General features: G+C 36.3%; 1 protein-coding gene across 4 annotated transcripts in view; it reads left to right on the top strand.

Moving 5' to 3' along the window:
- Positions 1–429: 429 nt before the first annotated feature.
- The window catches only part of LOC107223604 (nuclear factor of activated T-cells 5), a 65,239-nt gene continuing 50,828 nt past the window's right edge, over positions 430–14,840 (top strand). Inside the window, exons 1-5 of one of the 4 annotated variants that reach the window (XR_006904714.1) lie at positions 430–1,024; positions 2,663–2,764; positions 3,293–3,435; positions 4,043–4,099; positions 4,333–4,508. Coding sequence is in view for 1 of the 4 variants with exons in the window: in XM_046741798.1 (XP_046597754.1) it covers positions 922–1,024 (103 nt within the window). In the remaining 3 variants the exon portion in view is untranslated. Of the gene's footprint in view, positions 1,025–2,662; positions 2,765–3,292; positions 3,436–3,940; positions 4,100–4,332; positions 4,509–14,840 lie in introns of those variants that run through there. The other 3 variants (XR_006904713.1, XR_006904712.1, XM_046741798.1) reach the window with 3 other exon arrangements.

Genomic DNA, 14,840 nt, shown 5'->3' with positions numbered 1-14,840 from the left:
TAACTATTGCAGGTGTTTATTACTTTGGGTTATTACGGTTGAGATCGTAAATCAAAGGTTTTATGTGGAAGCTAATGTTGAAAGGTATAACGTTTAAATGGGAAAAAATATATATACCATGTATGTTATGAATTTGACTGATAAAATAACGGTTAATCTAGCGTATGAGAACTATCGATATAAGAATTTGGACGTTATGATGGTAACTATGTGTGTTGGTATTAATCTACGACTATCGGTAAGAGCACGCAAGGCTCTCTTATGGTAACTGCTCGCTGGTCAGGTAGGGCGCAGAGAGGGCACCGCCGTGGATACCGGCTGGCACGTAACACTGTGATGGTCATTTGTCTATTTTTAGGTTGAGGTACACGTATCGAGCATAGATTTAGTATCAAGTCATCTTTGCGGGCTTTTTCGAGTATGAAGATGGATACTAAGCCGTAGCTTGTTTGCGGATGTGATCGTGAATGCCTGTAGGAAGCCTGAAAAAAGAATTCGAATCCGTGTAGATAACTTAACGAAATTCGCAAATGACACAACCATCATAACCTACTAAAGCACGCTGCGTCGAAAATAGTGCACAGAAAAGGAATGTTTTCTATCGTTTGATTTCGGGACAAAAACAAAACAAACAAATGAGAATATAAGATGTAAAAGTTGAAAACAGCTGAACGTCGTGACCGCTTTCGGCAGATCCCTGCAGTGCGTCGTCATGACGTCGTAACGACCGATCAACCGCGAGATGGCCAAGACCAGAAAAACGTCGGGAACGGAGAGAGAGTGGTATATTCGGTGCTCTAGCAGCCAGAGCATAATGTCGGACAGTATAATAACACACATTGATAGAGTATGGTATGCTATAGCGTAGTTGGCAAATGGCGGTCGCGAAATGAATAATAATGTGCAGTTGTGGTTTTTGTTATGTTAAATATTGGACGAACGAAGTGTAAGATGTTAGTGAAGAGTCCTACGTCGGAGAAAAAGCAAAGAAGGAATAATGTCAGAAGTGCCAGGAGCGGTGCCGGTAAGTCTTTAGATCGGAACACCTTCGTCAGTATCAAATATTCGACGGTCGTGTAGCAGTCGACGAAAGGGTTCTGACTCTTGACCACTGACTGCCTGACCACCGATTATGCGATGTCAACGCAACATGGCGGTGGTTTCCGTGATCTCGAAGTGAACATAATAATCGCTTGAATTCAGGGGCAGGAACATTTGAGGATGAAATTTCTTATCGAAATTCGGCTCCGAGTGAGTCCGTAATTTCGTCGATTCTGTTATTGCTAGTTTACAACGCACTCAAGCCTGTTGTTTACCAACGCTTACTGATTTCAATGCGTATTCCGCCGTGGATTTTGGTCGCCATGTTTCGATGTATTCAAAATATTTACGTCTTGAGAACGCGAATCATCGTTATTCAGTTGTTATGTATACCTTGACTAGATAATTTTTACAATTGTCATGCTAAAGGCCTGTGATGCGAGTTTCGTGGAAGACGCGATGTATGGATATGTTTACATTGGTTGGTACCTGCGTTTACACATGTATACAAAACACACATGTACAGACTCGTAAAGACAGGGTAAAGGTATGCGTGCTTAGTTGCGAGCTGGTAATGTAGCGACGTCAAACAGGTCTAACAAGAAGCACTTACTGGACGGTCGTATTCTCGCATTGCGCCTTCACTTACACGCGTACACGTGCAAATTACACAATGTTGCCATGGCGATCAGAACGCCGGTCGATGTTCTCGACAAATTAGAGAAGACAATCGATAGATGCGATGTCGCGAATTCTCCCACTTGTCCTGTTTCTAATTCATCTTCAGTGTGGAACGTGTTCAAATAAATTTACACGGTTTATAATTCCCGAGCAACAAGTAGTTCATGCAGAATTTTTAAGAAGTAATTATTTCGAGCTCGCTGATAATCCGATCGAGATTTAAAATATGCGTTGGCATGGTTTTTAACCCTTATCGAAAAGTGCAGATTGAAAGTATATTCAAGAAACTATAGGAGGCACTATAAGTGAAAGACGTCCTATTTCTCACCGATGCTAAACGTAGCGCAATATTTGCCACAACTGTATTCATACGTCGACAATCTTGTATTGAAATTTCTATCATTGAGACGTTTGGTATATAGAAATATCATTAATGTTGAACTATGGTATTAATTAACGTCTATTAAGGGGTTACGTGGATTTTTAAATTTCAAAAACACCATTTTTTCTATAATTATTTTTCAAATATAATAAAAGAGTTATTTTAATCAAACTTAAGGTATATGAAAGAACGATATTCAAACTATATTACGTAAAATTTTTATCAAAAAATGCTGAAAATTCAGTCGTTCCGAACTGGTTTTCGGAGACCAAGTATTTCCGCGGCGGACACGATACCACCTGCTAGCTTCATCTGACATAAAAAAAAAAAACAAATATTTTCTGTTAGTAGGTGAGTATAGCTAGTGAATGAACGAAGGATTTTTGAAAAAATTCGCATTTGAATTTTTGCCAGAGCTTTTTACAAGAAAATACGATTTTTGGTACATTTTACACTATGCATTGCCTTGTCAAATAAGTTGTGATCGAAGAAAAAAATCTCCTTCGTTCATTCTCTAGCTATACTCACTAACCGAAAATATTTGGTTTTTGATTTCAGACGAAGCTACCAGAAGCTATCGTGTCCACCGCGGAAATACTAGGTCTCCAAAAACAAGTTCGGAACGACTGAATCTTCAACATTTTTGGATAAAAATTCTACGTAATATAGTTCAAATATTGTTCTCTCATATACCTTAATTTTGATTAAAATAATTCTTTTATTATATTTGAAAAAAAAAATTATTAAAAAAATGGATTTTTCGAAAGATCAAGAACCATGTAACCGCTTAAGTTGACACAACCAAATGAGCACAGTCACAAAAAAAAAGTATATTAGTATAGTGCTATTTTGTTGCTAAATAGTTACGCTATCGTCAACTTTGTTACCGCATATACTGTTTTTCAAATGGTGGTTGTACTGAATTGATACTTGAGCTAGCACAACCATTCAAATGTTTTTTCTCGTCTAATCAGGGAGTCAAAATTTACTACTCTTGTGTTGCTAATTTGTTACCCAATTTTCAATTTCTTTGTGCTGATTATTAAAAAAAAATTAATTTTTTGCCGACTGAAGTCAAAACTTGGTACAACCAGTTCGTTTTTTTCTTCCTGCAATTTCCTATTAAAGTTTTCGGAAATATTAATTTCATTACACGCTCCAGTAACATCGTTGCTTGCTCTCTCGCAGAAGAAGCTGCGCAAACCACGCCGAAACAACACATTATCTCGCGGGAGAAACTGCGCTACAATAACTACAAAAACGCAAACACGAAACGCGAATTTTTCAAGTTCAACTAACGGGTTTGCTGTATTGAAACTTCATACAGCTAGGTATGGAAAACTTTTGCTTCGACAGCTTAAATTATTGCTGTAAATCTATTACTACTAAACTTTGCTGATCTCAGCGAATTATTTTTTCCGTAGAATAATAATGCAAGCCCAAACGCGAACGTAAAAATAAAAGTAAAAATGAAATGTGGATGTGCCAAGTTTAGTGTCGAGTTGGCAAAATGTTTATTTGTTCGAAAATGGGCGGCACGACGTAATTGAAAGTAGTTATACAAGTTAGCAACAAATGAGCAGTGAATTTCTCTATCTCAATTCAAAAAAAAATATACGCAGCGACAAAATAGCACTAAATTACTATACGAACTTGATTTTTACGATTGTGCTCATTTGGTTGTATCAGCTTAATAAACGTCATTATCTAGTATTTCATCAAGAATAGTTTACTATTATTATTGCTATTGGCTTACTATTGGCGATTTTTAGTTGACTTCTATAATAGAAAAATATTCTTTCCGTTGAACCTGATGGCTTTGGATTAAACGTGAAGTTTAAACAGAGGCGAATTTTCAATCTACCCAAAATATTTCAATTGATCCGAATACATTTTTCGCTAAAGTGTACGCAATGATGGTGAAAACGATTTTTACAGACGTCCAAAGGGTGGCCAACTCAGAAGTCAAACGGATTATTTGAAATTGAAACTGAAGTGAGTAGATGAAAATGGCTTTTGTAGTAACAATACAAAGTTTGGAATTCCGTGGGATTGTGATTATTTTTCAATCAAATTCTCATCACTTTTTGCTACGGCAATATTAAGGTACAAAATGTTAACGGCAAATCGAAACCCTTTTTCAGGATGTGGATAAGAAAATGTATTACTTGGAATTTTGAAAAAATCCGTACGACGTTCAAAGCTTTTTGTGTTGTTTTTGGTTTCAGATGATTCGTGCTACCTATAAGGTGACCACCCTTTGGACTTGCACTGAAAAACATGACCCGCGCTCATACCTCATGTAAATATTTATACTTCAAAAAGAACGAATTACAATTCGTCATCAGTTAAAAACAATGTACACAGTTTTTCCAAAATAAACAAAAAACCGAGTTTTGAAAAATCCGATACCATTTTAGTCTCAAACACTGCTCTCTAAGTTTTCAATGTCTTTTCACTGCTGCTGTAAGGCTTTCGTGCAACATTTTCAGGTTAGCGATAAAGAAAATGTAGAAGAGTTTTTTTTTTTTTTTTATTATCGTTTGGAAGTATACATCTTTAACATAATCGACATAAAATTACTTTACTTACACCTGAAAGTCGATTCGCCATGTTCGTTTGTTATTCCTTCGAATAATTCTATTACAATTTTACTCGTAGACGTCTTTTATCGAATTCTGAATACCTAAGACGAAGCATTTTTTCAAAGAATGTACCATTATTAATTTATAAATCATGATCCGTTTTAATGTGGAATGCTTAATAATTGAGACATTAATTGTTCACCATTCGTTGCTAATCTAAATTCTTGTGTCGTTTTAAGGTACCAATATGTGAAAGGTAGCGGTCAGCATTTACTCATATGAGGTATATGTATAAAATAGGAACATGTGATTGGAAAATATACTGAAATAATCTAAGACGAAATGTACTCAAATAGTCTACCACGTCTATTTTCGGCGGCACGGTTCATTTCCGTTGATGGCTTGAAACGCGTCTGAGGGACGTCTTTACAATTTACAACTGTGTTGTTCTATTTCAAAAATAGATTTTTAAGAGGGTGCAAAAATAGAATTGCGTGTAACGCCGCGGGAACATTTAACATTTAATGAATTTCATATAATATTAATATGGTTTTGCCTATGGCGGATTCTAACGTGCAATATTGAATATCAGTATCAGGATTTAAGGCGGTTCATTAGGACAAAACACATGGAATACTTTTACTCTTATAATTCAGTCTATTCGAAAGAAAAATTCAACGTAAGAAGGTTAGAAATCATTTCCAACCAAGCAGTCAACATTTCTTAATCAAGAAAATTAATTAAACTAATGGGCTAACAAAATCATATTAGTTACTAAAAAATGATGATCATATTCTCGAAGAAGTTATAGAAAGTATAATGACTATCGTAAAACCACTGCAATCTTGTGGCTAAGTCACGATACTTTCATGTACCGGTTTTTCGACTACCGCACAATATAAGTTTTGAATTTGATTTACTCGCAAACAAACTCCTCGAAATTCTCGAAACTTCAACTTAAGTCTTCTTTGAAACTAATCAAGAGAAGGGTTTTTTCAAGAAGTTCGATATCACCTTCAGCGAAGGTTTGGAACCCTATTAAGAGTTCAATTCGTTCAATACTGACAATGATTTCGAAGAGCAACCAAAAGACTCACTATTCGGATCGAATAGCGGTTTTCATTGGCTGTTTAATTCAGGACCAATTGTTGAATACTGCTAGATTTTTAATAAATTCTCGAGTATTTCAAATGTAGGTACGTTTATGTTCGAGAGATTGCTCGACGACTTATTCACGGTTGAACCGAATTGAATTAAAATTTTAATCATTCTCAATCAGTCTTTGAGTCGAGGGAACCTGATTTTATTTTCAACAGAAAAATGATACAAAAAACCAGTTAACGTAGATCCCGAGGAGAGCTCATTGAGCAGTCGGAACGCATTATCGCGTTCGTCACTCACTGCGTCATCGGCATAGCCACAGATGGCAGTTACACATCGATGTATACACATGCATCCTAATGTCTCAAGGCCTTTGCAATGTAGGCCCAATCGCCGCCAATCATCAACCATAATGTTAACAATTTGTCGTGGGCCAACTTTTTAAACTACGACATCCCTTGCCGCCTGTGTTCTCTGTCGACGGATCTTGTTTTATTACATATCGCGTGTTTGGTATGCATTATCGTGACGTCAAGTCTAATACGTATACATCGTGTATACGATACACGTGTACACGGTTTTTTAATTTTGGTTTTTTCGTGTGGTTTTTCTTCACAGTTTCCTAAGATCTCCCTAACATCTCGAAAATCGTCAGACCGAGTATAATAATTGAGATGAAAAGATTTTCCGATTAAAATTTATAAATTTAGATTAAAAAAAAATATTCAGACACTTACTTACAAATCGAGCGGTTTGAAATTTCAAGTTTCTAACTTGCACTACTGCAAATACGATAAAAATCTAAAAAATTATTTGTTATTTGCACAGTTCAAACAATGAAGCAAAACGATTGACCAGCTTGTTGCCTAGATTTGAGTCGAATCAATTTAGGTGATTGTAATTTGCCCGCTGTTCCTTTGTTGATTATGTTTACTGCATCATTTTATATTTATAGTGTACGTACGTTGCGTAAAAGTTTATTTTTCCGTCGAATCTATTTATATTTTACTCGTAAATCTTGTCTATTCATAAACAGATGAAAAGATTTACATTGGAGTAAAATGATTTTAAACCGACACAATGAATCAGCTAGTAGAAATTATTATTTCTGTCTTCAAAAGATGGATGTTCGATTCATGTTACGACATCCTATTGAAGTAGTGCTGTCACATTCATAAGACGCCGGTAAGGAACGTTTAATGGATAGATTAGACCGACAGCTCCTTTTAAATGTACATACATTTATTCTGCGGTTCACTGAGGCACAATTATACGAACGGCTGATATACGTATATAAAGTATTATACGGTTTAACAAACGTTCACAAACCGTTTATTTACCCCATTGATCCACGCCACATGTGTTACTTAAATTGTATGCTTTTGTGGGTTTTTATAACCATGTCATGTGTTATTATAGTTATTGAATTGTAGTCATCGACCGACTCATGGATTTAATTTATTAGCGGTCGTTTTCTTCAGCCTTAGATCGGAAACGTGAACATTGAAATGGCCAATCTATCATTTGATCTGTGCAGAGAATCTTCAATTTTTTGACATATTCGTTAAATTCCGCTGCCGAAAGTTTACAGGGGTAACTTTTTTTATGCCTACTCTGATGTAACTGTGTATTACGTTTTTATTTCAACCTCGATTTTATGTCCGCCATATTAAAAGTTAATGATTTATATAAAGTTTCAAAACTGATAGGTTGTATCTTTAAGAAAATTTCCCCCCTTGCAATTGGTAGACATTTTGCGATCACATATATTTATTTTTTGACTACTGCGTATGACATTAGAAAACATAACGTCCCTAAACTTGGTTTCAAATGACCGTCGATTAAACACAGAAGGGTTTAAAAATAGAAGAAAGAGGAATTCATCACTAAAGTGCACAAAATTACAAATAAAAAAAAAAAAAATAAATAAAAAAAAGACAACAAATATTGACAGTTCTCCCGCTTTTTTCTATCGAAAATTTGAAAGCCACCGTGTTAGCCGCACTAACAGCGCGCGGCGATTCGATTCGATCGGCCTGTTACTAATAGGTTTTTCCAACCTCCAAAAAACTCGTTACTAAAACACTATGAGTAGTGGGCACTGGGCATTTATAGTATTCATTATAGCCTGTCGACGAGATATGCAAGGTTATATACACTGTACATAAATATAAGCAAAGATATAATGTAATATTAAAATCATTACATGTTTACACTATTGCGATCATTATTAATTATAATTAAAAACAGAAGAGAAAATTGTTTCCGTAGCTATTTAGCGTGTGTGTTTATGTGTACGTTGCTTTTGATACGATATATACGCGCATGCGTAAGTTGGGTCAGTAAATTCCCGAGCAATAAACATCTGTTTTTTTAACGGGGGAATTCAATGCGGTTTCATCTTGCGTTGTACGGTCATCGGTCCCGATGTTTTTTTTTTTTTTATGGTATATATAGCAGTGTCAGTTATAATCACTCGTATCTTTTTTGCCCCTCTATCCATGTATGAAGTTGGAAGCCGTCGCTAGCTAAGCTCTTAGAATTTTGTGGCAACATTTAGAAATCTGAAAAAATTACAGATATTAGTTACTTTTTCATTGCGGGCTTTCAGGAAGTTATGAATAACTTGTTCACTGTTCGTTACAGATAAATTTATAGTTGTAGATTTTTTGGGGCCGCTTTGATGAATCTGAAAATAAAATCACGAATATTTTAAGACTCCGTTTATGAAAATTATTCAATGCAAGATTTGAAAAATGTATTTATCCCCTCAAAAAACACTTGTGGTGCAAAAACCTTTCGCCAAGTACATTAAAAATGAGGTTAAATATTATTGACATCAAATTCTGAATATGTAAAAGTTTCAAATCTTTCTAATGTGATTAATAAAATTACTTTTGACGCACTTTAAAGTTGTACAAAGAAATCTGTGGACAGATTTTACGATGATCGTTGAAGGGGCCATTCGCTTTGAAATCATCAACGAAGCACAAGTGATTTCCTGGTGATGTCCAATATTCAAAAATAGTTTGCATTCCACTAATCTTCAAGTGGTTCCTAAACGTTTGAAGGTGTTCGGAATTTTACTGATTTCCAATTGATTTTCAGTATTACAGTACATCTTTATGTCTAGTGATTTGCAGTGATTTTCTTCAAGTGAATGGTTCCTCGATGCTGGTGTTTGATCCTGTGTTCGGTCGTTCGTATTTGAAAAACTATCTATCCATGCACATGTTACACCAATTCTACTTCAGTCGAAGCTTTTAGTGTCGAAAATATGGAAAGAATGTTTCCATGTTCAGGACAGACAGAGCAATAGATTACGTAAAACACTGTACATTTCATACATGTTTTCGCTCAAAGTTATGTCTTGAAGAATGTATCAAACCATGAATAGTGTTCAAGTAATTATCTGCCAACTATATAGCTTGCACTGTGTACCACAAAAAATTCCCAACTCCTATGATGATAAATGAATGAACAGAATCTGAATAAGAACAAACATGGGACTAGCTTGCACAGAATACAATACAATCAAGTTTTTGAGTTAACAAGGCCGAAAAAGGAGACACCAAGGCCAGCAAATACTTGAACCGCAACTCGTTTGACGAATTGTTTTCGAAATGCGTTGCTCAGTGAGAATCCAGGTTTCTGTATATTCCATCCCTTGTCCTTCGCTTTTTGCCAGTATCAGCTGACTCCTGTAGGTGCTGGATCTACGCTTCTTCAAAGAACCCACGTGAGAGAGGCGATAGCACGCTTGCATACACTTGTCAAACAAGATACTAAATTCATAATATTTCACACCTATTTTATGTCAAAATGTATTGTTTTGTATATATCAGTTGGCACCGCACACTCGTGACATTTGCAGATTTTATTGAATCTTGGGCTTTGTTCGCCATCGATGTTACGACGTACGATTTGCTACGCGTTTTGTGCTCTGGACTGATTTTCGTCCCACAGTGCATGCTGAGCGCAGCGACGTGCTTTCTTGTGCAAACCTAGTTATATAGAAGGTATATCTGCCGGGTTATATATGTAGAAAATGTAGATGCTTATTCATTTTAATAAATAAATAATATCTGTAAATTCTCCTCGGTATAAAGAAGTATATGGAAAACACAATTAATGAAGCACACGGCGATTGACATTCATTGTGAGGGTACAATGCAGTTTCGAAAAGTTGACATAAAATATTGAAAGTTTTTACGAATCACACATACTTACTGAATCAACATATTATGACTTACCTGCCGGTTTTACTTCACGTCATTCAGGTTCGGCGGAATCATCGTTTTTATTGAAAAACTTTCCCACCATACCCATATCAATTTTTAACACATTGTTTGAGGTTGCCTTTTGGATACCAATGTCGGTCATAATTTCGCAAAAACACTATTCATACGAAGATACGAAGAAAAATTACAGGAGGATTTGGATCTCGTGTAAACGTCATGTGCTTTTACCGCCATCGTGCCTCTGGGACGAGCTAGGGGAATTTATGGGGACTTTTAAATGCGGTCAATCGGTTTCTCAACAGGGCTGTTCAGTTTTCGCCACCAGAGGCCTTCACATAAATTTCGTACGGGTTAGCGATTTTCTATGTCGTTAAATGTCCTTTATACTCATAGCATTTGGCTATATCACGGGCACGGTCCTACATACAGGTCAGCCCCCTAACACACGCTGCTAAAAGTGGTTCGCAAAATGTCCCTCGATTCTGCCGCCAATTTCCACCACTAGTGGCGCTAGTAGTTACCTGACGAGCTTACACGCGGTCAGCGAGGGCAGCGAGCGTGTCAGAAGTCTAGTACTAGCGCTACGTAGAGGAACTAAAAAACGGGGACAAGACGCGTACAATTTGTTAGTATACGAGCAGTGGTGAGTTCAGGGGGATGACCGTGATCACGGGTCAATTATACAAGACGGACAACAGTATTTATCACTGTTTTGTATATCCATATACACCAAAAAGTGTACGGTCGAAACGACGTGGCGACGACGAAAATTATTGATCGATCTGACTATTTCGACGATGGATGTAGGAAATAACAGAACTGGATCGTACTGATATAGGGTTTAATTGAAAGCTTCAAAAATTTATAAACGCATGAAACTTGCCGAATGTAATAACTTATCGTGAGAGGGAACAAATACCGAAAAGTTTCTTTAAATGAACTTTGCGCGATCAACCACCGCTGATCTTGATTCTCTGCCAACTGGAATTATCACGCGTTTCTGAATAAATTTTTTTTAAGATATTGAAATTTCATCATTTTGCGTAGAATTTTCAGTAGTATTCACTAAAACACTTCTTTCATTGTGTTTGCATTGTTAAATATTCAATTTTACAACATTGCACCAATGTTGGTTTCGATCGACAAATGGCAGTATCGAATTGGGTATTGTAAAAAAAGAAAATCCGTTTTACTGACTAATGTAACAAATAATTTTTCGAATAAAATTACCGATACCAGAGTGAATCGTACGAATCTGCAAGATTGTAAACTATCTTTAAAGGAGTTGATATGGAGAATCGATACACATAAATTTTTCTTCAAAATTGCAGTATTTTTTATATTTTTATATTTGAAAGACATTTCCAAGAATACATTAATTTTATATATACTAAAAAGTATCGCTTTCGGTAGGTCAACTAATCTGATCGAGGTGAAACCGCATGGAGTTCCTCGTACATGTATTCTTATTTTTGTTTTATGTTAATGTAGTGCCATTGTTATAATAAAATTACGATGATTATTATTTCTATTACTATTATCGCCAATTTTATTCGCATAAGGAGCTATCGTCGTAGTAACGCAATCGTAGATGCATAAAATTAACGTGTGATATATTTATGCAGTATATAATGTATAAATTTAGTTAGTGCATGATGGCAACAATATCGCCCGGGGCGATTTTTGTTCCTCATCTTCGGTTGATTCACTGTCGAATGACGTAGGGCGTTCACAATATTCCAGTTGCGTGCTTCGTCGCCTGGCGGCACTGCGTATATTGTGTTGTTATAGTGACGCTGACGCCGCGACGTCGAGACGTCGCCATTGCAGATGCCGATGCACTTGCCGCTGCAGTCGCCAAGTTAAATCGTCCCAATCTTCGTTTTATGTTTCAGAATTCGTGTGTATTCTTGCGAAATGTGAATCCGCGGAAATTTTACGCCGATACATGTAAAATACGATCAGTGAGTAGATATCTTATCCTTAATAAAGTTAGTTATTGTGTATTCACTAATGTCATCGATTCTATTTTTCTATGCATTGGTGAAATTGTAGTATAATAAAACGTTTGGGCGAATCTCCTCAAAACTAATTGTACAAAATATAGTAAAAACGCAATTTAATGTTTTCGAAATAACCGACCATCAAGCTGTCGAAAAACAAAGCAATCAGTTAATTGAATGAATCGATTGGTCTGAATTGAGGATTAGTCTGCAGAGAAATTATCGCCAGTTTCGTAAATAGTTCGGGATGAATCGATAGATTTTTTTAGGTACATGAAGACTAATTCCATTGAAATCGGTTTATTTGTTCTCGAATTATCGTTGGTCAAAAATTTGTTACACACAGATACACTGCGAAATATTCATCTAAAGTTGATGAGAAGTGAATGTGCAATGTCTCGAATCACAGCGTCAATTCGAAATTTCTCTTATGTCCGAGGTGAATACAATACCTTTTTTTTTCTTCGAGTGGAGAATAAGAGAGAAAAAAAATAGAATGTTGGTCCTTGGGGTATTTTCGTCCAAAATAACTGTCGTCATACCTGAACGATGTCTAATAATCTTGAAAAAAAAAAAAAATGAACGCTGTAACTTATTTTGATTGAGGTCAAGAACACTTTTACGCAACTGAAACAAAAACTTGCAATTAATATGTTGACAATTTCATTACGTGGGAAATCCATCTTGTTTGGAAATTCATTACTTGTAAAAAACAGGGTGAATGTTGATGATAAAACCGTCGGGATTACGATGGTGTTTGAATGGAAGCCGAGTTGCAGCGTCGACGAATGACGTCTTTGAATATCGATGAACTGCAACGGGCGCATTGTCGGCGTGTTTATTGCAGGCTTAAGTTCGAAACGACCTTCACTCCGATGAACTTGAATTTTGTTTGACTTGAAAAGTCAGGAGCCTTGAATCTTTTGCTCCGTGGCAATTAAAATCATGTACACAGAATATACAATCAAACATATCAAACAGAGAGAAAAGATTTGTTAAATTTATGTGTGGTGAATCAACAATTTTGTTTTCAAGTGAAATATCATATTTATTTAAATTGAGAAAACATTTCTTTCCTCATATTTGATCGCGATATTTGATAAAAATTCTATACAGTTATATGTGGCACAGGGACAAACCAAAATTGCGGTCAAAATTGAGCATCCAAGGAAGAAGAAAATCGTTGCCAATTTCGCTGTTGGTCATTTTTTATCACGTGCGGCAGAAAACCATATCCGTTTTGCCGCTCGCGTAAATACAAACACTCCTGTGTATAATAAAACATGACACGTACGAATTTCATATGTGGATATAATATAGTGTATTTGCCCAACGTTGGAATCTTGTCGGACAAGTTCGGAGCAGAACGCTCGCTGCACGATCGCTGCAGACGTAAAATTTCTTCACACTCACTCACGATCAGTTGACCGAAATTCGGGGAAACGCGATGTTGGAATATCAGTATCGATGTGTAGTCGAAATTTTGCAAAAAACCGATTAAAACACTGCATATTTATTACTGCTTCTGTCAGTTTAGGGTATAAAACGCATAGTGGCTAACTTTTTCGAAAATCTAGCTCGTTTTCCCCTATAATCTAGTGAATTAGGTCACGTGGGTTTCTTCTCTTCTGTCTATATTTTATTCTATGTCTAATGGCGTGTCTTCACAACAGTTATCTACGAAGTTATCGAATTCATGTTCTTACATGCAGGTCTGAATACGACAGGGGTGGGGGTAGGCCGATCAGTGTCAAAGTTTTTTATTTCGATTTACGCTGCAAGGTGTGCTCATAGTGACGGGATGTGATGTGCGACAGAGAAGTAAGTATTTTCCGTCTCTCTCACTCCCGAATTCAGTGCATGCACCTTCGACCCTAACCCAAATTTAATTGAGAATCGGCGGAAGAGGAACGGTTCTAAACGGATCAGTCCTACAAGTTCGTTCTTACAAGTGGCGATCTTACAAGTTCGTTTATCTAAACTAGTGTGGAGGAAGGAGGATTGATTTTACAGAAATTAGTTCTTAGGGCAAAGATTCTACAGAACATGTTCTGCAGACTCGTTTCTACAGAAATATTTTTCTACGGAACGTTTCCCTACAGGAAGGAATTCGAGATTCACATCAGAAATGATACTGCATGAATTATCCTACAGGAGAATTCTTGTGCAGAACAGTTTTCTAGTTTTACACATCCAACAAAAATAATTGAAAAATAAGTCAAAAATTTTCGTCTAAGCAAATATTTTTTAAAGTTATTTGCATTCCTTGTTTGTTTTTCTTCCGTTTTCTGCAAAAGTTTCTCAAACTAACCAACTATAAAAATCAATGTAATCTGCTGGTCAATCCTCTTCTGGAGAAACGTATTATCACATTCTTTTGAGCAGGTTCAGAGTGTGCGAATATTATACCGCACATATTCCATCCAGCACGCGAAACTGTAGAATAAACTCGTTTGACGCTCGTCTATTGCCAATAATTGACTCGTTACATAACGATGCAGCCGCGGTTCATATCTCGTTTCGTGCATCATCATTTTTGTTTTTATTCTTCATTAATTTTGCATGTCGAACTTCTGCGGAGAGCTTTTTTTATAATAACTCCTGTAGTAGATATGGTAATTCTTCATTGATTTTTGCCGTTCTCATCTATACTGAAAAAAGAGCGATAGATCCCACGATTTGTAAAATAGCACTCAATTACAGTCTCTCGCATTGTTAGGAACCTTTGCATCGGTGACTCTAGAGAGACAATCTACAACGTCTCGACGTTTATACAGTGATGTATTATAAATGAAGACTGACGATA

The sequence above is a fragment of the Neodiprion lecontei genome, chromosome 5 (assembly GCF_021901455.1).
Source record: "Neodiprion lecontei isolate iyNeoLeco1 chromosome 5, iyNeoLeco1.1, whole genome shotgun sequence".
NCBI lineage: Eukaryota > Metazoa > Arthropoda > Insecta > Hymenoptera > Diprionidae > Neodiprion > Neodiprion lecontei.
The sequence above is the reverse complement of the archived record's forward strand: the minus strand, read 5'-3'. Positions and strand labels throughout refer to the sequence as shown.